This window comes from Panthera tigris, chromosome C1 (assembly GCF_018350195.1).
Source record: "Panthera tigris isolate Pti1 chromosome C1, P.tigris_Pti1_mat1.1, whole genome shotgun sequence".
NCBI classification, from domain to species: domain Eukaryota; kingdom Metazoa; phylum Chordata; class Mammalia; order Carnivora; family Felidae; genus Panthera; species Panthera tigris.
In genome coordinates, this window is record NC_056667.1 from 94,060,712 (window position 1) to 94,088,325 (window position 27,614).

General features: G+C 38.2%; 2 protein-coding genes across 10 annotated transcripts in view; one reads left to right on the forward strand and one right to left on the reverse strand.

Moving 5' to 3' along the window:
- Window positions 1-1,480: 1,480 nt before the first annotated feature.
- On the reverse strand, window positions 1,481-26,075 carry DRAM2 (DNA damage regulated autophagy modulator 2). Of its 7 annotated transcripts, none has more exons than XR_006221794.1 (11): window positions 25,961-26,020; window positions 24,760-24,890; window positions 23,549-23,616; window positions 19,365-19,506; window positions 15,722-15,789; window positions 14,348-14,487; window positions 7,032-7,209; window positions 6,448-6,530; window positions 4,667-4,759; window positions 2,413-4,133; window positions 1,481-1,930 (listed from the first exon to the last, which is right to left on the reverse strand). XR_006221794.1 is itself a non-coding variant. In XM_042998166.1 (10 exons), the coding sequence occupies exons 4-10, from the start codon at window positions 19,493-19,495 to the stop codon at window positions 1,886-1,888; spliced, it is 738 nt and encodes a 245-aa protein (XP_042854100.1). In that variant the 5' UTR covers window positions 19,496-19,506; window positions 23,549-23,616; window positions 24,760-24,890; window positions 25,961-26,023; the 3' UTR covers window positions 1,481-1,885. The 7 variants fall into 7 exon arrangements, 4 of the variants coding, with proteins under 4 accessions (XP_042854100.1, XP_042854099.1, XP_042854101.1 ...); XR_006221793.1 differs by having other exon boundaries at window positions 1,863-2,981; window positions 3,488-4,133; XR_006221792.1 differs by having other exon boundaries at window positions 1,863-2,981; window positions 3,310-4,133.
- A 74-nt stretch (window positions 26,076-26,149) lies between these two features.
- CEPT1 (choline/ethanolamine phosphotransferase 1) overlaps window positions 26,150-27,614 on the forward strand; it is a 36,803-nt gene continuing 35,338 nt past the window's right edge. Inside the window, exon 1 of one of the 3 annotated variants that reach the window (XM_007076392.3) lies at window positions 26,150-26,237. The gene's annotated coding sequence lies outside the window, so the exon portion shown is untranslated. The remainder of the gene's footprint in view (window positions 26,238-27,614) is intronic. The other 2 variants (XM_007076391.3, XM_015534955.2) reach the window with 2 other exon arrangements.

The following is a 27,614-nucleotide window of genomic DNA, read 5'->3' on the forward strand; positions in this document are numbered from 1 at the left end:
AAGGACACTAAATCATTGGATTTAATATGATATAGTATGATGTCATAACTAAATATATCTACAATAACCCTACTTCCAAATAAGGTCACATTCTAAAGTTCTGGATGGACGTGGCTTTTTTTATTAAAAAAAATTTTTTTTAACGTTTATTTTTGAGACAGAGAGAGATAGAGCATGAATGGGGGAGGGTCAGAGAGAGAGGGAGACACAGAATCCGAAACAGGCTCCAGGCTCTGAGCGGTCAGCACAGAGCCCGATGCGGGGCTCAAACCCACGAACTGTGAGATCGTGACCTGAGCTGAGGTCGGACGCTTAGCCGACTGAGCCACCCAGGCGCCCCAAAGGATGGACGTGGCTTTTGAGAGAATACTATTCAGTTCAGCATATTAATCCTGCTAGGTGTTTATCAATTTTAATCATTTCCACAGTCTCACTTTTTTGTTGATTTTCTGTGTTAATTTCCATCAATTGTGGATATGTTCTCTGTCAATATCTCTTCAAACATTTCTTCCGTGCCATTCTCTTTTTCTTCACCTTGTGAAACTCAATTACAAGATGCAAGGCCATTTGATTTTGCCTTCAAAACTCAAATACTCTGTCCTTTTTATTTTCACTCCCTTTTCTCTTTGATTTTCAGTTTTTTATTTTCAATTGTCCTGTCTTCCAAGTTTATCAAATCATTTCCTATGTAGTCATACATTCTAGAATTTTCTTTTTGTTTCCCATAGTTTACATGTATTTGCTGAAATCCCCCATCTTTTCATGCATGTTTTCCACCCTTTTTACTACCTCCTTCAGCAATTTATCATAGTTAATCTACTTCTGATAACTACAATATCTGGGCAATCTCTGAGTTCACTTCTATTGACTTCTCTCTGAATCAAATCAAATGTCTCTGCTCCTTGAAGGTCTTATAATTTCTTGCTGCATGCTGGATATTTTCTATAAAAGAACAGTAGGTATGAAAATAAATAATAATTACCTCCACAAAAGGGTGTGCCTATTCCTTGTCAGGCTCTTAGACTGGGAAGCTGCATCAATCTAATCTGTGGTTGATGTGGAGATGAGCTGTGCTAATTTAGTTTAGTTTTACCACTTGCTTCAAATATTTTAAATGAAGATTTCCTTTCAGCAGGAATTGGGATCTGAGAATTGGTGAGAACTTAGTAGAACCTTTGGTTTTTCAGCTAAATCGCCAGCTTTCCAAACATGTGGAGTTTCTCTTTGCACTACATTCCAAAGGCATAAGTTAGAATTTGAGGTTTTCTCTTTGTATTCCACTGAGGCTTCCTGAGAAGGTGAACTCTCTCTCAAATTACCATGCCTTTTGGAGGATACAGTTGCTTACAGTCACAACGCCTCAGAAAGATCTTTCCTGTTTTAGTTCTGTTCTATGTTCTTATCTTCCTAGTAAGTGAGTACATCCTTTCTAAAACTAGCAATCTGGCTGATTGAAAAGAAGCAAGACATAAATCACGGATTTATAAAGATAAGCCAATGTTTACTGAACTTCATTTCACAGTGAGTCTATACAGGACAAGGCAGAAGAGATAAGAGAAGTTCTTTCTCTTTCATAAATCCACTGAGCACTTACAACATATGACACTATTCCAGCAAAATATAATCTCAGTAACTGGGATGGATAAAAATGGAGCTCCTAAATTATAGATCTTGTTTGATTTTCTAAAATCTAAAATTAGAAGTGGACTAGTTCAGGTTCCTTTTACCACGTGATTCTGCCATCTCCTAAAATCTTATCATCAATAATATCCATTGAATGGAAAGAGGAAAAAAAAGGGGATGGGCATTCCCCTTTTTCAGAATCTTAATATGAAAACAACAAACACATCCATTTCACTTACATTTCAGTGGCTAATATTCAGTCTCATGCAATTCTTAATTGAAAGGGAGGCTGGGAAATGCAGTTTTGCTGTGTATCCAGAACAAAAAAGAAATACATTCAGTTCATAGAATCTGTTAATTTTGTCAGCTTAAAAACCTTCTATCCTTAAAGCTAAATATTCAATACAGGAACGTTGATTGAATTGAGGAGGAATGCCTTATCTGTTTATACAAGCTTCTGTACTGACATTGGAGGCAAGTCATATTTTAAGGAAGGGTGTGGTTCTCTTCCATTACTTCAGTGCAAGTGAGGGATAAACACACATTCAAAAATCTATTTATAATCCCTTTTTGAATTAACATTTTCACCCTCTGTTATGTTTAAGAGTAAAAGTTACATAATGGGATTAAAATACTATTGAAGTAACTTTTTGTTTTATAAGAATTTAATGTGTTAGTGCATATTTCTAAACCTAATATTCTAGTACAGACCTGTAAGTCCAAGTTCTTCCTGTGTCATCCTCGCCACATGTAATTTATAAACTTTGATTCTATCAATCCCCCTCTCACCATATGTGGTCCTTCACAACTTGAATTTCAGCTTCCTTGATGTACAGGAGTCAGGACCCACCAGTGTTTCTCAGGTGTGGTTGCACTATGATTTTCAGAGGCATGAAAGAAATTTTTCATGGTTTGTATCCAAATATTTTTCTAGTGATGTCAAATTTCAATGCATCGATATTTATTGAAGTATCTCCCATGGTCACTACTGTGTGACCTCTGTAAATAGTATTTTATTCCACTTTCTGTCTTATTAGCTCAGAAGTCTTCAGCAGTATTATTTACACAGTCTTATATCTAGAAACTTATTCTTAATTGAGATTTCTAATTCCACCAGATAACCATTTTCTTTTAAAGTGCTCCCTCTTATACGTTAAACTTGTCACCATCTTTTATTTTGGCCATGGAATCATTTCTTCTAAAATGATAAACCCTGTGAATCTTCTTCAAAGATTCTTTTGAGAACCAGTCACTGGGAACCTTCTGGATGATCATTTTCTTCTTTTGAATTTTCTCTGGGATCTGTAAACCATTCTTTATCTGCACAGATATGGATCCAAGTAGAAGCTATCCAATCACTTGCATGACAGAGAGAGAGAGAAAGTTGTTTTTGTGGATACAAGTATCACAACTATTTTGTACCTAGTTTTCTCCCCCTCTCCCCCCTGTGGATTGATTTTGTCCTTCCTACAAAGATCACACCTTGTTTAAAAGGGTTAGTATTTGCTCATTCAAGACTACTTTTACAAATAACTATAATTTCTATATAAATGAAAATCTAAGAAGCTCTTGACAGCAGTTTGTGGTAACTTCTATTAATCATATCTGCTATTACTCACAACGTTTCAGCCTTATGTATGAACACTAGCCCTTGTTTTGTGTAGATCACAACTGAAGTAAACTTACCTATAGCTACTTCTCTCATGCATTAAGTGATTAAAATCCCATTTCAGAGACTAAGCTTCATGAACCTCTTGCAAGGATGTGTGACAGACTAGTTGGCATAGTATTTGGCCTTATGGCAGGAATTAAATCAACACCTACAGAATCACTTGTGCAAAGCCTAAGCAATGAAAGTGCTTACATGAATTCAAGTCTGCTCCCCTTAATAAGTGGATTCCAGAAGAAAAAAATTTTATAAAGACTGTAAGAAATGTAGTGATATGGTAAAACTATTACTTCAAAACCCAATTCTGAAGGAGCTGCTGAGCAATGCTGAGTATCCGGGGTCCTGGAAAATGTCTCTTATAAAAGTGCTCCAAACAAAACACGCTTTACGATGATTTAGAAAATATGAAAGGCTGGATTTTGTAGACTGCTTGGTACACTTCTGGTTGTTTCTCATAAGTAGGAAAAAAATCTACAATGTTGTAGTCCTTTGGTTTTATTTTCTGGGATTAAAAAAAAGTATAGGCATAAATGTTTTCCCATGCTCTTCTTGATGATATCCTTTAAAATAACTTATCAAACGGCTTTATGTCTCTTGTTTATCAGTGTTCATCAAAGTCACTGTCAGCCTTGATTAACTGGTTGAAAATTTCAGAGCAGAGTAAGTAACTTTCATGAACATTTTCCCCAATCCCTGAGAATCATAATCATCACAGAAATGTTTTATCCCTTCATCATAAATCTCTGGAAAGTAGCCGTGTTCGTTCATTGTTAACAGGGCAAGGAGCAGTGTCATAGAGGGTTAATCCATGTAAATTGGCTTCCACTTGTAAAGAAATTTTCTGTAACAGAAAAGAAAATTATATATAGATGTTTGTTCCTTAAAGACATCTTCAATGTCTTCAACATCACATCTTCGATATGTTCTGAGGAACATTTATGGGATTGAGGATGTAAATCAATTCTAATGAGTAACAAGAGTGAGACAGATGCTATACTGACAAAGGTATCAACTGTAGTACCAACAGAGTTGGGAAAACCAAGCTTCTCTACTCAGAAGTTCTTCATTTTTCTTTGGTTTCTAAAAGGAATCAGTAGGCGGAGGAATCAGGAAACGTAGGCAGAGTTGATGAAAATTCTGTGAAAAAGTTTCTGCAAATTTACTTGTTCTACAGCCCTATTTTCAAGGTTGAATACCTTACTAACAATACACTACTTCTCCAAACACAGAAACAATTTCCCTGAGTCGTTTCTCTTCTGGCATTGCTGCTTATGAAGTTAATTTTCAAAAAGGCTGGAGACTTGCCTATAGAAACTTCTCTTATTCCACCTGCAGGAAGTTTGACTGCATAAATCTAACGCTGTGTTTTCTTACCTGAAAATCACGGATGTAAGTCAAGAAAAAACCAAAGAAGGAGAATGACAAAGACCATTCTGCTGCAGTGGTGATCATGTGAAGCACATAACCCTTGAGTGACAATGGAAAAAAAAAGAACGTTCTGTGAAATTTCATTCAAATAATCTATAATTTCTCTCAAAAAACCCATAAAATTTATAATCCAATCTGCCTTATGAAAATTAAAAGACATCAGGTAAATACTAAGGACATTTTAATACGCTATAGACTTTTGTTAAAAATGTGTCCATTTGAGTTTAACTATAACAAGCATGCTATATTAAAGATGTTAATAAAAGGGGAAGGTATAGAATACATTGATAACACAGAACCCTCTGTACTATTTTCACAATTCTTCTGTAAATATAAACTATCTAAATTAGGATTTGTTTAAAAACTTAATTCCATTTATATTTTATAAATAATTCCATATCTGAACTTTCTGTGGAAAAAAACCCAATCCTTAATTTATTGAACCTAGCTCGAGAATTAAAGACAGACATTAGAAAGTTCCTCCTAAATGATTTACCTACTGTAAATTTCATCCAGAGCAAATAAAATTTCCATCTGAGAACTAAGACAGGAGAACTTCTCTATGATCAGGAAGTTACTGCCTTTCCCACAACCATAAGATTCATTAAATGTCACTAAAAATGTTTAGGTAAAAAATGCTCATGGTAAACGTGGTGTCATTTTTAGAGCATTAAATAATATATGGATTATAGCTAAGAGAATCCAGGGGCTCTTAGGTGGCTCAACTGGTTGAGGATCCAACTCTTGAGTTTGGCTTAAGTCATGATCCTAGGGTCATGAGATCAAGCCCTAGGTCAGGGTCTGCACTGAGCATTGAGACTGCTTGGGATTCTCTTTCTCCCTCCTTCTGTCCCTCTCCTCTGCTCATATATCTCTCTCTAAAATAAAAAAATATATACAATAAAAAAAATAACTGAGAATGGGGCACCTGGGTGGCTCAATCAGTTAAGCGTCCAGCTTTAGCTCAGGTCATGATCTCACGGTCTGTGAGTTTGAGCCCCGCGTTGAGCTCTGCGCTGGCAGCTCGGAGCCTGGAGCCTAGTTGGATTCTGTGTCTCCCTCTCTCTCTGCTCCTCTCCCACTTATGCTCTGTCTCTCTCTCTCTCAAAAGTAAATAAACATTAAAAACTATTTTTAAAAAATAACTGAAAGAATCTAATAAATTATTCCATTCTTTCATTCTTATAAACATGTCCTATCCAGGGCTAATTCTTTAAAAATAACTTAAAATGAAATGCCACTGAGAGGTTTGTGAAAACAGATGAACTTATTTTATCATCTATTTAGTATATGTCCCTCCACTTTTTTTCTCAGGATCAAAGATGCTATCTCCATTCAGATATCCAGTATACTGGAACCCAAATGTAGAGTCCATAATAATAAACTTCCAGATAATAATTCAGAAAACACGATTTCTAATAATAAAAGATCTCAGTTGGGTATGTTGTACACTACATCCATATTTAGGAGAGACAATTTCTGAGAAAACTCTTTGCCATCACGATTCTCTTCATGTCTTGAAAATGTTCACTGATCAGACGCGAGAGAATAACACAGGTAATTCTACACAAACTCAATCATACATAGTAAATAATCCTAATTTAACAGAATTGACTATTCTACTGAAAAAGTTTCATTTTTGGTGATGACACAAAAGAATACATCAAAACCAACCAAACTAGTCATCTTTAATATAAAACTAAGTTTTGTAGATTCCAAGCTCTTACTTTGTCCTCGGGGTCCCAATGGAGTTTCTGGTCTACATCTTTGCCATAATTGCCACTGTGCAACAATGATGAGGAAGTCAGCACTATAAAAAAAAGTAAGTCAAGGAGAATCTCGGACAAGACCTGTGCATTTAAATTACATTCAAAATAAAAATAACTTTAAAGGTCCCAAAGGATTACTCATACATTTGTTACCAAGGTCCAAACCCATTTTCTTAAAGACTAGATGTCACATAGCAGTAGTGAAAATTAAAATGTGCCTGGAGGATTACTATGAAATGGTCTGTAGAGTCAACTCCCCTTTGCTCAGTAAATCAGTACTATCCTCCATAATTGTTCTCAAGGACATAAACTCATCCTTCAGATGTCTGAAGTGAGTATGGTCAGGCTAAACATCAGCTTTGTTCCTAGTTCAATTACTGAGGTCTTATGTAAAATTTGAATTTCACATTTCAAGTCTTTTAGTTTACTAACCCAAGAATCTCACCCACAAAAGACCTGCTTACAATATGCCAACAGTGTTCACTTAAATTCTGTTATTCAATTCCCTTCCAAGTGGAGCCACATTTTACAGCAAAGGATACTGCTAAATGCACTTACTCCACACCAGATAACCAGCAATAGTCTAATCCAGAAGACTTGTTTGCCATGAATTTTGGGCTGCATTTGGTAGGAAAGGATGGTCTGAACCAACATATATAACGAGCCCATACCAAAGGTGAGCACAGCTCCACATATGTGTACAGGAAAAAAGTCTGTTTTCTAAGAGGTAGAAAGAAGAAATAAGTAAATAAGGTAAACTCAAAACACATTACCAACACAATATTTAAAAGCACAAGCCAGCGATTTCAATAGAACATTCACTGAGTGCAAAAATACTGCGAATTCTACAAAATTAGTTCTTGAAGTAATTCTCTCTTAGACTACTCAGCATAAGCCAGAGGACTACAGTAAACCAAATTATTCATATGCCACTACTGAAAATATGACAGTAGTTGTTCATTTACTCATTGAATACCATGTTTCTGTGGGTGCCTCTTGTGTGTCAAGCACTGTTCTAACTACTCAGATATATCAGTGAACAAAACAGGCAAGCATCTGGCCCTCAGAGTTTATATTCAAGTGAAGAAGCAAAAACAATAAATAATAAACTTTAGAAGCAAGTAAAATTCATAGTATGTTAGATGGTGATAAGGACTATAGAAAAAGAGTAATGCACAACAAAGGGAGATTAGCAGGTTGGAAAGCTGGAGGGAGGGAGTTTCAACTGAAACCCAATTTAAATCAAAAGCAATTTAAAGTCTCAAAAAATTTAAACACCCCACCTTGGCTCTAATTGATTGGTATTGATAAAGTATACAAGGGATTATCATAAATTATAATTTTTCCCCCTTTACCTCACTCTTACTGGTATCCATTTACATTTTACTTTTTACTACATATACCCTCTGCTTAAAAGTGACAAGAGTGGCTCTCCAAAAATCCTACAAAGACCTTCAGTTGAGCCCCTCTAATTCTTGAAGCTGGCACTGTCTGTATTTCATGTGGTTGGGAAGGCACTGCACAGCATCTGGCACGGAGGGCATCACGGGGTAGCAAGAGGGAAGAGGTAGGGCTTGGGCCCCTCCTTTCAGTCAACTGTGCTAATTCACAAATACAGAACCCAACTTTCTTAGTTGAAGCTACAGGAAGTTTCCAGTATAAAGAAGTAAAAGATAACGTTTTTGGCAACGCCATTGGTTTTCTTTTGGAGAGAAAAGGCTACTTTGATCCAGTTTGCGGTGTTATAACTGGCAATGAGTTATGAGTACTGAGAAGGGAAAAAAATGCATTGTCGTTTCCACTTTGGGTAACAGAAAAAAAACCCTTCAGCACCTGTAAAACAATACAAAAAATAATAAAAAATAAAACAAAATGGTACTATCTTATCTTCATATGGGAATTTATCTGTATGTATGGATAAAGGCTGGAAAAATATAGACAAAAATGAAATTAACTATTTTAGGGCTATGAGAAGGAATATGGGTGAACATTTCCCCTTAAAAATATTCTCATATTGTGATGATGCTAGAGATAGAACCTGATTGATGACCATCTGGGACGAGTACACAGTCCCATCAATAAAACCCTGTGACTTAAAAAGTAAAAATAAAAAATGGAGAACATTTATTACTATATTTTTATAGTTATAATAAAGGAATATAAAACTGGCAGGAATATTTAACTGGCAGTGCTTCAGCTTGTACATTAAATTTTGTCATATTTTTGAGACCAGAGAAACAGCAAAAGATCTTGAAATAGGTCAGACAGCATTCTTCCTATGGAATGCTAGAGCCTCTGGGTATAGTTCTACACAAATGTGAATTTTACTTGGCTTGGATGAGGCTACTTTTCACAGAAAACTTCTGTAATAATAAAGCTATGTGTAGCTTAGAATTCATAGGTAAATATTTTGCATACGACTTTTGAAAATGAAACAAACCATCCTTTGAGGTGTAGAATAGTTCTATATTTGTTCACAGGGAAGAAGAGTAAAGGAAGAGAACAGAAGAGAATTCTATTCATATTTATTATAACCATTGTTCTTTGGGCATATTTTATGTAATGCTTTTGCACAAATGCATTGAAACTTGATTGAAAGTCACAGAAACTCACACTTATGGAAAAGAGGGTATTTATACCTTTTATACTCATTTTACTAGAAAGGGCAATGATAGACCTATTCCTTGCATATGCTAGATTAAAGTGTTCTGTACCTGGAAAAAAAAGTTATGTACAGAGACAGAAGTTAACCTATAGAACACTGATAGTAATACAAATAATCCACATCTGCATAAATGCAAACTGTGTCCTTTTGAATGCTATTAATTATTACCCTGTGAATAATGGCCAGTTTTGCATCATAAATTTATTTTACATTCCTTATCTGACAATAAATGTGTGGTACTTTGACTTCTCTTTTGAGCTGATTTGTAATTCCTAGTATTTCTCTCATGAGTTAATAAGTTAAATAAAAGTCTTTGACACATTTATCCTCTTTAAAAATATATCCTTTATCAAAGACAAAAACTTATCTTTTGACAAAGACAAGAAAAATTACAGAGATTATGTGTGGTCAGGAGCCAATGTCTGATAAAGAACTTATAAATTACATATTGATTATATCTGTAAACTTTACCTAAAAGCAGTTAATGAAACTTAGGAACTAATATCCTGCTTACTTATCCTCTCTCCCAGGTGTCCTTGAGGATAAATTTTACAGGAAGAGAGAATGCCATGTGACAACAGAGGCATATATTATAGAGTTATGCCATGAGCCACGCATACCAAGGGTTACTGGTTTCCACCAGAAACTAAGAAAGAGGCATGGAATAGCCTGTGTCCAAAAGGGAACCACCCCTACTAACATCTTGGTTTCAGACTTCTGGCCTCCTAAACTTTGAGAGAATAAATTTCTGTTATTTTAAGCCACTTGATGTACGGTATTTTGTTATGGCAGCCTTATGAAATTAACATAGATTTCTGCTTACTTGACCCTTCCAAGTTTCCTTGAGGGTAAATTTCCTAGGAGGGGAAAAATTCCTCTAAGTAGGCATTGAGGACATATGTGTTTGTTTTGCTGAATATTATCATACACAGTTGTTTTAAAAGAAATTAAATTTGTATCTTTTTAGTCAGAGTTTTCAAATCTCATTAGATCTCTTTAAATATGGACGGCCACCCACACTCAGATATCACCTCACGCCAGTCAGAGTGGCCAAAATGAACAAATCAGGAGACTATAGATGCTGGAGAGGATGTGGAGAAACGGGAACCCTCTTGCACTGTTGGTGGGAATGCAAACTGGTGCAGCCACTCTGGAAAACAGTGTGGAGGTTCCTCAAAAAATTAAAAATAGACCTACCCTATGACCCAGCAGTAGCACTGCTAGGAATTTACCCAAGGGATACAGGAGTACTGATGCATAGGGGCACTTGTACCCCAATGTTTATAGCAGCACTCTCAACAATAGCCAAATTATGGAAAGAGCCTAAATGTCCATCAACTGATGAATGGATAAAGAAATTGTGGTTTACATACACAATGGAGTACTATGTGGCAGTGAGAAAGAATGAAATATGGCCCTTTGTAGCAATGTGGATGGAACTGGAGAGTGTGATGCTAAGTGAAATAAGCCATACAGAGAAAGACAGATACCATATGGTTTCACTCTTATGTGGATCCTGAGAAACTTAACAGAAACCCATGGGGGAGGGGAAGAAAAAAAGAAAAAAAAAGAGGTTAGAGTGGGAGAGAGCCAAAGCATAAGAGACTCTTAAAAACTGAGAACAAACTGAGGGTTGATGGGGGGTGGGAGGGAGGGGAGGGTAGGTGATGGGTATTGAAGAGGGCATCTTTTGGGATGAGCACTGGGTATTGTATCAAGACCAATTTGATAATAAATTATATATATTAAAAAAAAAAAATATATATATATACATACATACATATATATATATATGGACGGCCACAAAAGGGGCGCCTGGGTGGCTCAGTTGGTTGGTCATCTGACTTTGATTCAGGTCATATCTCACAGTTTGTGGGTTCAAGCCCCACATCAGGCTCTGTGCTGACAGCTCAGAGCCTGGAGCCTCCTTCAGATTCTGTGTCTCCCTCTCTCTCTGTCCCTCCCGCTTGCACTCTCTCTCTCAAAAATAAATAAACATTAAAAAAAATAATAAAAATATATAGACGGCCACAATAATCACAAGAGAATTTTTAGCCATCCTGCTTAGTCCCTTAGCCTCTTCACGAAGTTACTAAACAATGAGAACATGTTGGTGGTAAGTACTATGTTAGGTGCTAAATATGCAATATACACAACGGTGAACAAACCCATGGTGCTTACAATTAATGGAGAACTAGATCAACTAAAAATTTTTAAAAACCATAGATATAAAATTAGACTGTAAGAAGTACTGTGAGCAATTTGTTTCCAGAGCTTAGAGAACACAAAGAATACAAAGAAAACTCAAACTACACAGAAGCAAGTCTATTCACAGATTTCCCTGAGGAACTACAGCGTGCACTGAGATCTTTAAGACACCTCGATCTGTTTAGGCTTGGGGTTGTGAAATGTCCAACAAAGGAAACATGAAATGGAGTGAAATAACTTATCTTATTTAAAGAACAAAGAAAGTCCAGTGTTATGTACAAGGGAAGACATTAAGAAGGGGAATGATGCAGGGGCGCCTGGGTGGCTGTCGGTTGAGCGTCTGACTTCAGCTCAGGTCATGATCTCGCGGTTTGTGAATTCGAGCCCCGTGTCAGGTTCTGTGCTGACAGCTCAGAGCCTGGAACCTATTTCAGATTCTGTGTCTCCCTCTCTCTCTGCCCCTCCCCTGCTCATGCTCTGTCTCTCTCTGTCTCAAAACTAAATAAAACATTAAAAAATTAAAAAAAAAAAAAAAAAAAAAGAAGGGGAATGATGCAGAACGAGGTTAAAGAGGTAGACAGCACCCAGATCATGTAAGACCTTTGACTTAATTAAGCAGCTTGGCAGGCAGTTTGCCAAACTCCTTTTTCTCTCTTGATTCTATGTCTTTGCATGAAACTTTGGAGCTGTACAGCTCTAAGCAGGGGTACAGAGAAACAGAGTAGGATGTATATATAGCTCCAAAAGATTATACCGGAGCAATATTAAATGAAAGGCTTGCAAGAGTGAGTGCAGAGGAAGTATTCAGGCAACTATGGCAGTAGTCCAGATGAGAGAGAATGAAATCTGAACTGGCTGAGAAGGAGATGGTAGGGAGAGAAGTGGAGATGAAAATGGACAGAAGCAGATGCTTTCAACACATGTTTAAGAGGTAAGACCCATAAGTCCCTACTTTAAAACACAGTGCTAGAGTCTCTTCCAAGTCAAGCTCTAGAACTGTAAACATCTGGTTTGTGGACCTTTTTTTCCTGTATCAATCAGCTAGAGTTTGTTTTTGCAAGAGAGAAGTGGGAAGAGGGGGCAATGCACTCACCACTTAAAATAAGCAGTAACAGTTTATGTGAGAAAGGAAGGAAGGATATCTGGGTACTATTACAGAGTCTGCTTATAAACAGGGCCCAGCAATGAAGCCATCAAGGAAGGATGTAGAAGAAATTCAATAGGTCCAAAGCTGCATGAAAAGAGATGTGACCAAGAGAGAAAAAGCAATTTGATTCAAAATTATAAGGCTCGGGTGATGAAGTAAATTAGAATGAAAGCTGAAAACAACAACAAAAAAGTATATCAACTGTTTTTGTAGGTGAATGAGATAAAGGTAGAAAGGCAGTGTGTATGAGTGCAATCAGGAACTGTCACTGGAATTTACTGGATCGCATAAACAAATTTTAGTTACTAGTAGAAGTAACAAATTAAGTGTGGAAGTCAGGTTGGGATTCATTTTCCCACATGGGGGTGACAAATATTGTTAAATTGATCAAGGGACAACCAGAGCAAAGAATCACTATCCATACACTAAAAATTTCCAAATTTCCAAAACATATTTTTAAACACTGAGCTTTAGAAACTGATGGACGGGGGTGGGTGGGGGGGGCGGGTTGCTGAATGGTTTGGGCGGTTAAACATCCAACTTCGGCTCAGGTCATGATCTTGCAGTTCGTGGGTTCAAGCCCTGCAGTGGGCTCTGTGCTGACAGTTCAGAGCCCAGAGCCTACTTTGGAATCTGTGTCTCCCTCTCTCTCTGCCCCTCCCTTGTTTGCACTCTGTCTCTCTTTCTTAAAAATAAATAAACATTTTAAAAAATAAAAGTAAATTAAAAAAATAAAGAAAGAAACTGATCAGGGAAGGCAGGACCCTATTTGTGGCAAAGACAACTAGGTAGCTGTCCACCAAAAATTGTATGTCCCTTCCATGGTTTAGAGTTGCCCCAGGAACTGATGCTCAGCAAGACTTCATTTCCTAGCACCCCTGTGTCTAGCAAATACATGTTACTAGAATGATGTGACTAATTCTAGTTAACGTTAAAGTTGTAAAAAGCAGGTGTGGTTTTTGCATGTTCTCTTTGACTGTTTCAGCCAGCTGGTTGCAGAAGACATTAAGGACTTAGGGAACAGCAGAGCTCAAAGAAGGATAGTGTCAAGGCCTTAAATCATTGTGGGAGGAAAGCCATCCATCAACCAAAAATAACTACACTAGATGCATGAATATGCCTCTATAAGTATATTTGTATGATGAGTGTGTATAAATAGGGCATCAAACGTCTAAACTGAAACTTCATAAAGACTGTAGAGAGATTAATCAAAAGACACAATGTGCCCAGGATGTGGCTGAAAGAATGTCAATAGAAAGGAATGTGAAGAGTTGGCAAATGTTTATGAAGGTTGACTACCACTTTGAGAATTCCCTGAGGAAAAAGCTGGAAGAGCTCCATATCCTCCCTTTACTTACTCATATAAGGGGCTGAACACCTAGAAAGAGAGGTGATCAATGGGAACGTCTTAACAAGAATATAAATACAAAATAGGTGTCAGGCATATTTTTTTTAAGTTTAAGTCTATAATTTGGTCACTTATAATTTATATCAATTCTCTCTGGTCTTGGAGTAATCACCAACTAAGTAGTAATAAAGAGTCTAATAAATGAAGAGTCCTGTGGACCCTTAAAGGGATAATTTATAAATAAAGAGTTCTGTGAATCCTTAAAAGGTCAGAATAATTTATAGGTGTTCAGCAGTTTACTGAGAATGAATTTTTCTAATTGTATATGTAGTGATCTCTAAGAAGGCCAAATAATTTAATGGTAGGGGATTCTACTTTGTCAAGGCAAAGAAACAATAACAGTGTGTAACTGAATGCTTCAGGTTTCCTTTTTAACATGTATTAATTTAGGTACTTCAGGAAAATACCTATGCTGGGCTAAGGCACAAACCTGGAAGTTTGCCACGATAGAAAGTCCAAAACAACTCAGTAATCCAAGTACAAGGCCAGCCTTGTTTATTCTGATGATACGATTCTCTTCAGGATTCAGAGCATGAACTTGCTTATAACGAACATAAATTGTAGCAATGCCTGGGAAGAGATAATCCGAATGACAACAAAGTAATAAATAACCAGGGAATAAAGTTGCCAACAGTTAACAAAGGTCATATATCATAGATTTTCCTTTTACATTTTATTTGAGAGAAGAGAAAAAACAAAAAGCAGAAATAGCTGTTGATTTCAAAGAACTTTTAAGGTTGCATTATGGAACTAGTAATATCTCTGTGTGACTCAAAGGCACTGGCCTCCTGTGGGCCTCACGTTTACAAATATTTAGGATAAAACTTAAGAGAGAAGTTTGATGTTTTCTGAAAATGTCTAATAAGTGTTATATAAAACACAAACTATTCTATATGATTAGCATTAAAGTCTAAAGTAATTAGTGCCAAAATATGGATAAAATGAGTCTAGGCAAACAAAACAAAACACTAAAAGATGATTTGCCTCACTCTCATCAAATTATTACAATTTGGCTCAATGAGATATAGCAGTCAATTACACAGGGGGAAAATCCACACAACAACCCATTTTACTATCCTTATTAGTCAAAAGAGTCAAATCAAATCAAATTTTCCATGGCAAAAATATTATCAAAGATCTCAGAAGTGTAGAAAAGGAAACAGAGATATGCTTTTGTAGACAAGTTTTTGAAAACTTTAGTCATAAGAAGAATTTCTATGCACGGAATCATTTCCTTGACTTCAATTTTTGAAGTAATAAATATCATATGGAAGAATGCAAATATTTAAAACAATCAAAACTGAGAGAAAAAATATTTTAGTAAATCATTAATGAAGTTTGGTTCAAAAAAATAAACAGGAATGTAAAATCCAGTAGAACTCCATTCTTTTGGCATTAGAACATCATTCAAAAATCAAAACGTGGTTCCACTGCTGCTCTCAAACTTCTAAACTGTTTATCCCAAACGAATTTAGTTGGTGTTAGTTGTGAGCAGTGTGTTTACAGCTTTCTGTCCTCTACTGGTTCCTTAAGAAATCCACTTAAGGCCTCAAGAAATATTTGGTTGTACTTTACAACTTCTATTTGGATGAGAAGTTAAATAGCTTCATAGATATGTTTTATGATTTCTGTAATTTAGCATTTTTAGAAATTGCTTTTCTTTTAAAAGAAACATACCTGCGATCAATAATTTAGTGATAACAGTCCCTCCAGTAAACAGAAAGTAAAACAACAGAGTAGTGTTTAAAGAAGGAAATTAATTTAGCTATTAATTTCAATTTTTAAAATAATTCCCATCACTTACATAAAACTGCAGCGATATTTAACATTGCCCCAAACAAGCATTTTTCTGGAGGCAGTGTACCGGTGTCACTGAAAGAAAAAAAAGAAGGTATGTGGATTTCTCACACTAGGTATACATGTGCATTTTTTCTAAAGAATAAAAAATAGCAGGGTTACTTCAAATCCTTTGTCTTTTTATACATTTGTAAGTTCAGCTCTTATATAATTTTATGCGATCATGACAGTTTGAGCTCACAATATCCTACCTGGTTCACTTTTTCTCGTATCGCTTTAGCTTATTTCTTTTTCACATAACAGAAATCAACAGAAAATGATTTGAAAAACACACAAACAAAAGCACATGCTGGGTATGTTAGGGCTGTGTTCCTGACTTCCATCCTGGGCAGGTGTGTTCATCTGTCTCACCAGAATATTCATTCCCTAACACCGCAGGTTCTTTCACAACTCTGTCTTTTGGCATCTGTTGTTGATGCTGCCTATAATTCAATTAATACTTAATCATTTCCTGTTAATTAAAAAAACATTTATCAAGCACCTCCTAAGTGCCAGACAGTATTTTAGGGACAGGAATACAGTGGTTAGTAAAGGAGACAAAGCCCTTGCCCGCCTGGAGCTTCCACGCGAGACCAGTTTTGAGTCCCCTCCCCTCCATAGCCTTAGCCAACTCCTCTAGCAGAGTGCAGACTCACAAAGCATTGTGTCCAGACTTCTATCGAAATCAATTAGTACGATGTATTGCAATGCATCGGTTTACATGCCTGTGTTTCAGGGCAGTGTGGAATACACAGATCCAGATCAACAGTCCACCCACCATTTACTGCAACACCTTGGGTATGCTCTTTTCAGTCCTTCTGACTGCTCCTTATCTGCAAAATGGGGCTATTAATTCCCTCCCAGCCTCGTCAGACCAACAAGAGGAAATGAAACTGTGGTCATACATGTGAAGATCTAGCGAAGTAGCAGACGCAGGGGAGATGCGTATTAAATGTTACTTCCTTTCCCTTCCTTCAAACTACAGTAAAGATGAAAAAGACAAAGACTTTCAAAGTCTCTTTTGAAAATAAGAAGGATCTCAACTAACACAATGTAATGGGATTAAAAACGAAATGGAAACTCGTGTCTGGTAAGGAATCAATAAGGTTTGGCGAGTTAAGTTGGGTTAAGTTCAGGAAAACTAAAGTATCAAATATCAATTCTAAGTATTGTTCCTTCTGACTCTAAAATGTATCTTCAGAAACAAAAGATTTTGTTACTCTGATCATCTTCAGGAGGTGGAGATTGTGGTTTTGTTAGTTTCTTCTACCTTTCAAAATTTCAAAAATAATGTATATATATTCTTATAATCAGAAAAAAAATCCATAATAATCCATAATAGTTGTATTTCAAGTGATGCGGTTTTGAACTATTCCATAAGTAAACAAAAGCATGCATTTCCAAGACGACTGGCTAAGTGTACTCCTTCCTTGGCTCTGCATCAGAATGACATAAACTGGCCCACAAGTGAAAAGAGCCAAGTCCATCACCTCATCAGCATGATGCCCCAACCCGGAGGTCATCAAATTATTTTGATCATACACTATCAAAAAAAAAAAAAAATCTGATCATGTAACTTCAAAATGTATGTATTATATATATTTAAACATTGAGATTTAAACAAAATACAGAAGTTCTAATAATTTCTCCTCGTGCCCCAGTACTAGTCTTGTGCATTCTACCTGAGCGTCCACTACTTGAACCGCTAAGAGAACATGTGCAGTGGAACCGCTGAAGCACATGTGCAGTGGAGTTGTCTTTGGAGTGAAATTTACACTTGGTTATGTCTTTTGGGACTATTAACAACTAAATCTTTCAGGTAGGGTGTGTGAGCTGAAAGGAAGTTTGCAGAGCATCTAGTCTAACTCAATCATTTTTCAGATGAAGGAAACGAGCCTGAGAAGTAAAATTAAGTACTACTGAGTTTAGATATATTAGAATGTTGGAGAAAGATCCCAGGGTAATATTACTAAGGTCATTAGCAGGAAAATAAAAAGGCAGAATGACAGGGATGGAAAAGGAAGTGTCTAGGGTACTGTCTATCAGAAAGTCACATGCAGTACCATCACAGAACTGAAACTCTGAAGAACCCAGTGGCCTCTTAAATGATTAAAAGCTCTTTAAAGTGAAAGCAGACAAGTTCTCGAAGGGGAAGTAAAAATGCTGATGGATGCTCAGGAATCACAGATATATGCTCGTTAAAGAGTTACTAAAGAATGAACGGGCTCCTTAAACTACATATTCTGCTAGCAGAGTGGTGAACGGTGGTGATTCTTCATCAGATTATTCCTAGACTTGGAACCTTAAATTCTAAAGTATCTTTGGTTTTTGTAAATCTTCCCAAAGTGTACCCAATTGGTTGATATCTTTTACTCCACAGCATGCTACTGTGAGAACAGATGTAGATGGTAACATTCTGATCTCTTCTTGATATTTTTAAAAGGTAAATTTAGGCTTTTGGTTTATCATCCTTTAAAAGTTCGCTATTCTCTATGTTGGAAAGATTACTTTTCAGGAGATAAACAAACAAGTGAAACAACTACAGCAACAAAACAAACAATGGAAGGAAATCAACGAAACCATTATATTACCTCTGGACAGGCAGGAACTGGAGAGGGCTGAAACAGACTTTCATTTTTTACTTTTATAAGCAGTCTAGTATTGTTTAAAATTTGTTAGAATAAGTATATATTGCCTTTAGAATTGGGGAAAAAAGAGAGTTACTGACATAGCACATATAACTGAGTACCCATACTAACGTCGTTATTAGTTTTGAAATTTCAAAAATATTACTGATACATGTTGATACTTAATGTGTTAGAAAGATCTAAACGACATGTCATAAAGATTATGAGCAGAGCCGGTAGAATCAAATTATCCAGTCAAACTGAACCTTGGTTCCATCACTTACTGAATCATGTGCCCTTGAACAAATAACTTAACCTCGGACCTCATTTCCTCCTCTCTCAAATGGGGGTAATAATTCTTACTTCAAAGGGTAATTGTAACTATTCAATTATTTAAGACCTGAAGAATGCTTGAAACATTACCTTGTACACAGTGGGTCAAGAAATAGTTGCCATTACCATTACATTTTAATACTATTACTGTTGTTTGCAGCATTTTTGAATTTTAAGGAGAGAATAATTCCACATCTCTCTTCCGAGACAACCTCAAGTACTTATTTGGAAAACAAGACACTTGAATGTCGTAATTCACTAACTAGTTCACTAAGTGAATCTAATTCCATCCCCACATTTTTTCTATCACATGGAAAGAACCAAACATAACTTCCTTTTTATATCCCTTTGGTTGTTGTAATGTCAAACATGAAATCTGAATTTTAAATGTTAGCATTAAATGTGGCTTTGGCTACTATAGACATTTTATCAATATTTGTTCTTCCAATCCATGAGCATAAAATGTTTTTCCATTTCTTTGTGTCCTATTCAATTTCTTTCATCAGTGTTCTATGAAGCAGAGTACAGATCTTTGACTTCTGTGGTCAGGTTTATTCCTAAGTATCTTATGGTTTTTGGTGCAATTGCAAATGGCTTCAATGTTAAAATGTGAATGAAACAGTCTCCTATAAAAGGATATATTTCACTGACCTGATATAAGGCAAAGCAGGGTCAACATGGTGGAGTGTTATAGCAATAATGTACGAAAATATGAAAGCAGCAGCTGTCCAAATTACTAGGGCAGAAGGAAGGAAACTGAGACCTTGCTGAAACCACCACATCTCAAACACGTCTTCCGAAGTAGAAAAAAAAACAAAAACAAATTAGAAAAGATTATTCACAAGTATTTCATCTCTTCTACTTTAGCTATCCACTCCCACAATCTTGTACTTATCACCATGAGCTGTCCCACTTCTGAAATCATCCCCCATACCATCTCCTAACACCTGTTTGCTTTCAATTTCTCGGTAAACGGAACCGAGTTTCACCCACTTGCCATATTCAGAAACATCCTTTCTCCCCCATCTTTCCACACATAATCAAGTACTAAGTTTATTCAATCTCTCAAATATCCTTCAAATCTACCCTTTCTCTCCATCTTCCCTGCCACTACTCTACCCAAAATACCATCGTTTCTTGACCAGATTATTGTTATAATCTCCTAAATGGTCCTTCTCTAGTGTGGACCATGATCAATCTAGACTCCACCCTATAACCAGAGTGATCCTTCTAATTCTGAAATACCAATCTGACCACCTAATTCTCCTACAAGAATCTTTCGGTGCCTCCCTGTGCCCTTATAAATTGTCTTTCCTCCTTAACATGATCTACAAGGTCTTTGTATTGTCTGATCTCTACTTACCTTTCATAATTCATCTCTGACTACTTATTTGTTCCCAGTTCCTTGTTCCAGTTATCATCATCTTCATCATCATTACAAAAGTAAACACAGTGTCTATTCTGTGTCACCAAGTTACTAAGCATCTTAATTACATGATCTCATTTACTCCTCAGAACAGAATTACAGAGACAAAGAAAACTGCAAGGTCACAGAGCTGGAACTCAGTAGAGACAGAATTCAAACTCAGGCCTTCCATTCTAACACCAATCACTATGCTCTATTGCTATAGCGAACTTCTTTCAGATGTTCAAATGGGTCATGCTCTCTTGCACACTCATAGACCTTCACGTACACTGTTCTGTCTGGATGGCAGGCCGCAGTGCTATCATTCCCCCAGCTCTATGACCACCTGTTAACTCCTATACATATTCAAGTCCCAGATCTTCCAGCTTCAGCTGAGTGGCCCTACTTTGTTTCCAATAGTACCCTTTACTTCTCCAACCAGGGCATTTATCTCACTTAACTGTTCCTAGTTTGCTTGGTTTTATCTTCACTAAACCTTAGATTCTGAGACAGAAGAAACGAACTGTTTTGTTCACCATTACATGCATAAGGGCAGGGGGAAGAAAAAGAGCACCTAAATACACACCTAACACACATCACCACTTTCTTTCTTCAACTCCAGACGGAGAATGTTAAGTAATCATAATGAATTTTAAGACATTAATGTATCTGAATGCATTTACTTTTCAAAAATAAATACAGAAATACTTTCAAATTCTAAGAAATTACTCCTCTGTATGCGAAAATAATTTCATGTTTGGAGGGGTATCTTCTCATAGTTTGAGGGACAGAAATTGAGTACTTCCCATGAACAATGTAAGAACAACTCCTATCTACACAACCCTCCAGTACACTAGCGTCCGCATCTCAGACTGAGGTTCCAAACAATGAAATCTCAGCCATTTTTCACTTGTCATTTACTCTGATCATCTGACTTGTTGCTAAATATGTACATTTAAATCTTGCTAAATAAGTTTCTTTTCCTTTATCCCCGAAGTCACCATTATAGACATGGTTTGAGTAATTTCCTGCCTGAATTATCATAATCTCCTTCTTTCTGTTCTTTTTTTGCCTTCTGAGTCTTTAACATTCTATCAATGCTTTTCATCAATTTAAACATGACAATTCCTTGCCACATTCCTATAGTGCTTTCCCCGGCATAAGTTTCTGGGATAATGATTCTCAATTTCTAGAAAGTTTGAACTGCTTCTAAAGTCTTTAATTCTTCTCCTTTCTTCTCTTTGAACATTAATATGTTTTGGGTAATTCTAATGCAACATCCTTAGAGGAATCTAATTTCATATTTGTTGGTTCCACCACCCCTTGCACCTGTTTTATAGTTTTTGACCATGAACTTGTATTTGGATGATTTTAATTGGGAGAATTCTAAAAGGCTTAGGTTAAGGGTAAATCATTCCAGAAGCGCCTGGGTGGCTCAGCTCAGTCGGTTGAGCGTCCGACTTCAGCTGAGCTCATGATCTTGCCATTCCCAAGTTCAAGCCCTGTGTCAGGCTCTGTGCTGACAGCTCAGGGCCTAGAGCCTGTTTCAGATTCTGTGTTTCCCTCTCTGTGTCTGACCCTCCTCCGCTCATGCTGTGTGTGTGTCTCTTTCTCTCTCAAAAATAAACAAACATTAAAAAAAGAAAAGAAAAAAAGGGTGAATCATTCCAGGGAGGGTCTATGACTATTTTTGCCAGACACTCTGGCACATTACCAACCTAGGCCAACTTTACTTTCTTGACTGCCAGGTTTTTCAGACCATGTAGATATGTAAATTGAGCCCTGAATCTGAGTGATGAAAGACGCTGTAGCTTCAGGTTCTCAAGGGGGAGCTTTACTCCCTCACCTGGACCTGGGTGAAAATTTCTTTGTGATCTTCCTTTGCCAGAAAGGAGATACATTTCCTAGCCCACCTTTCATTGAGTGTGGATTTTTGAGGATCCTGGCTGAATGAGGGGGAAGGTGATTCTCCAAGGCCGTGAGCTGTACAGTTGCAAGTAGAAATCTTTACATTTTATTTTTTATGAGAAAGGTCGTCCCCTGAAACACATTTACACAAACTACCCTGTGAATGGTGCCTCTTGGATTTGTATACCTGAGAAGTTAAAGGGGTATGAATTATACCTCTCTACCTTGGGGGGAGTAGGGGGGTGGTGGGGAGAAGAGGAGCCTATGAGCTGACTCTAATTGTGCTTCATTTCTGCTATCAGCCAAATGCCTTCTCCCTGCAAAAGACACATTGCTAGTTTACTACTCTGGTTTCTGCTCTCTCTCTTTGACCTTTAGCCCTGGGCATTTTCCTTTCTGTTCTACACGCCTGCTATGCATTTAAAGGCTAATATAATTTATCCAACATTTAGGTGTTCTAGCAAAAGTAATTTTCACAACATCATGTCCATCTCATTTCTAGAAGCATAACCTCCTCTCCCTTTAATCATTTTTGAATGCCCACATCCTTCCTATTCTTTATAATGGAGCTCAAATACCATCTTCCACACACAACCTTCCCTTATCTCTTTGCATCTGGAAATAAGCACTCCTTCTTCAGAGAACGCTAGATTTGCACATCTCTCGTGGCTATTATCTTCTGCAGTAGGACAGATAAGGAGAGTGTCTTTAAGTGGATAAAATCCTTGATAAGAGAGTCTACTACCTAAGCATAGCAGAGGGCCTTGCCCATAGTAATCACTCATTCACTATTTTCTTTTTTTTTTTTTTTTAAGTTTATTTATTTATTTGAAAGAGGCAGAGAATCCCAAGCAGACTCTGAGCTGTCAGTGCAGAGCCCAATCCAGGGCTCGATCTCACGGACCATGAGATCATGACCTGAGCCAAAATCGAGAGTCTCATGACTGAGCCACCCAGGCACCCCTCACTAAATATTTTCTGAATGAACAAACAGCTAAATCCAACTCATCTTAAACCCCAAAAGGATTCACGTCTTTTCTACTTCAGTAAACAGTATTACCATTTTTCTAGGTTATCCAGATTCTAAGACCTCAGAGTAACCCCATGTTCCAATACAGTATCCTCCAGCCAAATGTGGCTACTTAAATTAAAATTACAAATGACTAAAATAAAACTTAAAATTCAGTCTTTCAGTCACACTAGCCACATTTCAAGTGCTCAAAAGCCACATGTGTCTAGTGACTACCATGAAAGATGGTGAAGACATAGAACATTTTCCATTATCATAGGAGAGTTCTATTGTACTATGCTACATAGCTATCACAGGGATTGCACTGACATAGCACAAGAAACTAACACATTACTGGTACATAATAAGGGCTAGCTTTTACAATTAACTGTTTTAAATAATGCCCACTTCACAGAGGTTTAGTCAAGAACTAAATGAATTAATATAAGTGAAATACTGTCATAGATGGTCCATAAATGGTTGTTCCTCTTGTAGAATAAAAAGACGAATTACCTGTTTTACAAGTTCATAAGATACGTCTTCAAATCTGCACAAACCTGCACCTTTGTAAATCTTGAAATCTACATACAAAGAGAGAAAAAGGGTATTTCAAACTGCATTCTTTTAAACATGTACAATTTCAAGTCAATGCATCAATATTTGTTCATAGGTAGAACACTATGTTATAGAATTATTAATAACTTATTTTTCTTTAAAGAGTTGATAATTGTGTGTTTAATTTTTTTATTTTAAATCTAGTATAGTTAACATATGGTGTTATATTAGTTTCAGGCATATGATACAGTGATTCAACCATTCTATACATTACTCAGTGCTCAAGATAAGTGTACTAGTGTGTTTTATAATGATATTGTACCATCTGAAATTAAGTAATATTTTAAATCCAGGATGTCAATTTTCCTATCCTTTCTCCCATTAGACAACTTTCACTGACCTCAAAAAAGATAAAATGAAAGGAAAAACACTGAGTTTCCTCCTACAAAAGGAAAGACAAAAATGAAGAAAGAACAATAGTTTATTATTAAGCAAAATAAAACATTAGTCTGTGTGATGCAATGGAAAGAACACACACAGTTGTGAGAGGAGGAAAAAAAAATCACTAATCTGTGTGATGCAATGGAAAGAACACAGTTGTGAAATCAGTTGTGACATTTAGCCAAGTGCAAATCCTAGCTTTATCAAGTCCCAGCTGTGTGATTTAGGAAAGTTACTAAGCTTCTCTGAGTTACAGTATTCTGATTTGGAAAGCAGCTATATCAAAGGGTTGTTCCTTAGAGTAGAACAGAGTAAGCACACAATTTAACAATGAGAGTTGATTTATCAATTCTGTACAACTAGCCACGGGGATGGGGAACAACACTCAATTCTTTGCATGTGTGAATCATCTTGGAGTTGTATCTCCTTAGGCTTTGAGGGTTCTCATTGTTTAAACTGACAGTTTAGATGAGAAGCAGGGCTTGAAATGATTTACCAATTTGCTAATGACAACTGAAAACTTTAAGTGCACTGACTTGGTAAGGAAGACTACTTTTGCTCATGTATTTTCACAGTGGAAAGCTGGAAGTATGGCTGTCTAAGTGCCAAGCAAATAAAGTTAAAATTTTAATGGTTAATGATTTAAGGAAACCTTTGAAAATAAGCAGGAATAATCTTCATAGAGTAGTAAGAGTGATTAACAAAATGTTGTTGCGTCTCTCACCTACCTTCTCTACTTTCTTTGAAGATCCACGAATCAGAACTGCAGTTACAATTCTTAAATTTCACAAATGTTTGAATGCCACTGGTAATAAGATGAATTCCTTATTCATCTGCTGAGTCCTCTAAGTGGTGACTGCTAAGAAACAACAAGAAAGTAAATTCTAGATATTCCAACTGAAGAGAGAAAGCCTAAAAAAGAGAGAAAGCTTAAAAAAAAAAAATTCTATGGAACCATCAGGCCCAAAGCAAAACAGAAAACGGTTATTTGTCTAAACTCTAACTTGGCCTTCTGGCAAATGTGATATTCTTGTAATTGCTAAATCCTATAGAGTCTAAAAGATTAACTTTGTTATACGTTGGGTCAAATGTTATAGGGAGAGAAATGGGGGAGAATCTGATGATGCCACAAGAATTACAGAAGGGCATTTGGGTACTGATTTATAAATTAAAATTTGGGAGAACTGGAAAAATTTCCCTGGTGTGTTTTCTGTTTTTCAAATGTATCCTAATGCAAAGAAAGCACGGTGTGAGGATACAAAGGACCAGCCGTTTACCTTTCCGTATTGGGCTCACACACCCTTCACTCCGCCCCGCGACAGAACTGCGCGTGGTGGACAAGCTTCGGGTAAACACAAGGTCAACACAGATCTCAATTTCAAACCTGCCCCCAAGCACCCTACCAAGAACTCTGAGCCTGGGCGTGAAAACTGCAGTTTTTGTGGGACTGGGGCGAAGGTTCTCAGTAGCCGCTTAAAACAAAACCAAGGCACTATTTACACCGTTGCCTCCTTCAGAGGTGCAAAGCCCTCGGACTAGCACCTGGGACCAGGTAAAATGCGGGAGGCGGAGCCTGGCCCGGCTCGCGGAAAGGGGGCAAGGGAGAGGGAAGGAGGAGGAAAGTGGGAGGGGGACCGCCCAAGGATGGGGCGCAAAGGTGAAGCGCGGAGACCTGAGCCCAGTGAACACACCCGCCCCGGTCCCCCGGAGCCCGCCCGCGCCCCGACCACCACCAGGTCCCTCTCCCGCGCTTCGCACAGCGTAGGGCCAGCTGGCACGCGACTCGTGCGCGGGCCACCTTGGTGAGGGGGGAGGGGGGTGGCGGTCGGGATCGGGGCGGCTTCCACTTCTCCGACCCGCCCTATCCCATCCTTTGACACACACTCCGACAGCGGTCTGGGGCCGGCCCTCATCCCCTTTTCGGCTTACCTCGCTTGCATGGGCGGGCAAGTGCTGGCCGCCGCGTCGGCAGCGGCCCCGCCGGACGAAGACAGGGCGGGCCTCCGGGGCGCGCTCCCGAGCAGCCAGGCCAGGCCTGGGGCGCGCTTACCGCCCCGAGGAGCGCGCCCGCGCCGCCGCTCGTTCCAACCCTGTCTCCCTTTACGGCAATCGCGAAAGTGTCGCAAACGGGCCGCCGCGGATCAGAGTCACTCAGTCGCCTGGAGTAGGAGGTCTTATTTCTAGCCGTGTGCTTTCGGGGGTCGGGGTAAGGCTGCCGGGCTCGGCCTGGGGAAGGTGGCCGGGTGTGACGGACGTGTTGGGGGCACGACTCTCGAGCTGGGTGGAGAGAGAGCTGCATGCTCTGGGGTGGGGCGTTGGAATATTGGTGTGTAGGGACCCGAGCGAGGCGAACGCAGTGCTTCCCCGCGCCGGCTGCCCTCGCGCGCGGGGTTGTGGGGAAGGCGAGGGACGCCTGCTCCTCTGGCCGCAGGTGGAGAGATTGAGGTGGCCAAGTGCCAGCGCGGGAGCCCGGGGGCTGCTGAGGGGGAGTCGGGATGCGGAGAACCTCGGCGGGCCGGGGCTGGGCGGCCCGAGGGGTGGAGGCGCTGCCCGAGTGGAACCGACCTTGCCTAGTCAGGTCCACACCCTCCTGCCCAGGTGCTGCCAAGTCCACCAGCGTGTTGCATCCGGTGCCCGGGTGGCCTTCTTTTTGGAATGCGGGCTGGGCCACGCTTCTTCATCAGCAACTTTTCTAGAAATTTCAGCGTATATTGACAAGCTCCGAGATCGCCAGCTAGGGTTTATTTTCAGCAGCGTTCTTGGAAGGAGGAAGGACGGGAGGGTTGGTAGTGTTTGCCGGTGTTCCCAGGATCACTGGGATGAATGGGATTACAGTTAGCCGCGTTTAACCTGTTTTCTCCAATTCGGTGCTTGGCGTTTCCGTGTCGTTTTGCTATTTTGCATCCTTGGTATCGGAGTGAAATTTAGTGTCTTGTATGTAGCCAGAGAGTAAAGATTCCGTTTCGACTCTCGAGCTAGTAGGAGTGTGTTCAATGCTTGTGTTTAATTGACTCACAACACAAGTTAGACTGTCGTAAGGACATTTAGCATTACTACTTTAGAACCATTGGCGTTCACATAAAGTTCCAGCTATCCAAGTTCTAAAAGCATTTATTTTGCCGCTTATTCTGTGCTGGGAAAAACCACTCAAAGCCCCTTGTACAACTTGTCCCTACGATGCTTCCAACTGAGAAATAAGTTTGATGAATCTGCCTTTTGTATTAACCTGTTCCGACAGAGGCACCTTTATTTCTTGTCCAGTTGATAGATTATTACTGAATATTTACCACTGTGGTTTCATAAATTTATTCTCTTTCCCACACCCAGTCTCTCCTGAAATTTACATTATCAACATTTATTCGTTTGAGATGTGTAACTCTAAACTTTGTTATAACCCAAATTACATTTTATTGCATAGTCTGTTTTCTAGGAGGCAGTAGACAGACATGTTCTTTAAGCTGGCTAAAAGTGCTTGGTGATGTTCTTTTGAGGGTCATGCTGTGCTGTCTTTTTTGATGGAATATGAAAATAATCTATAAAATGCCACGATTTTGCTTTGCTTTTTTTTTTTTTCTGGAGGAAG

Coding starts and splice junctions, on each gene's coding strand:
- DRAM2 (XM_042998165.1), bottom strand. CDS start 19,495: ATGTGGTGGTTTCAGCAAGGTCTCAGTTTCCTTCCTTCTGCCCTAGTA. Junction 15,790..19,364: donor CCTGCTTTGCCTTATATCAG/GTCAGTGAAATA, acceptor TTTTTCTTTCAG/TGACACCGGTACACTGCCTC. Junction 7,210..14,347: donor CTATCGTGGCAAACTTCCAG/GTTTGTGCCTTA, acceptor TCTACCTCTTAG/AAAACAGACTTTTTTCCTGT.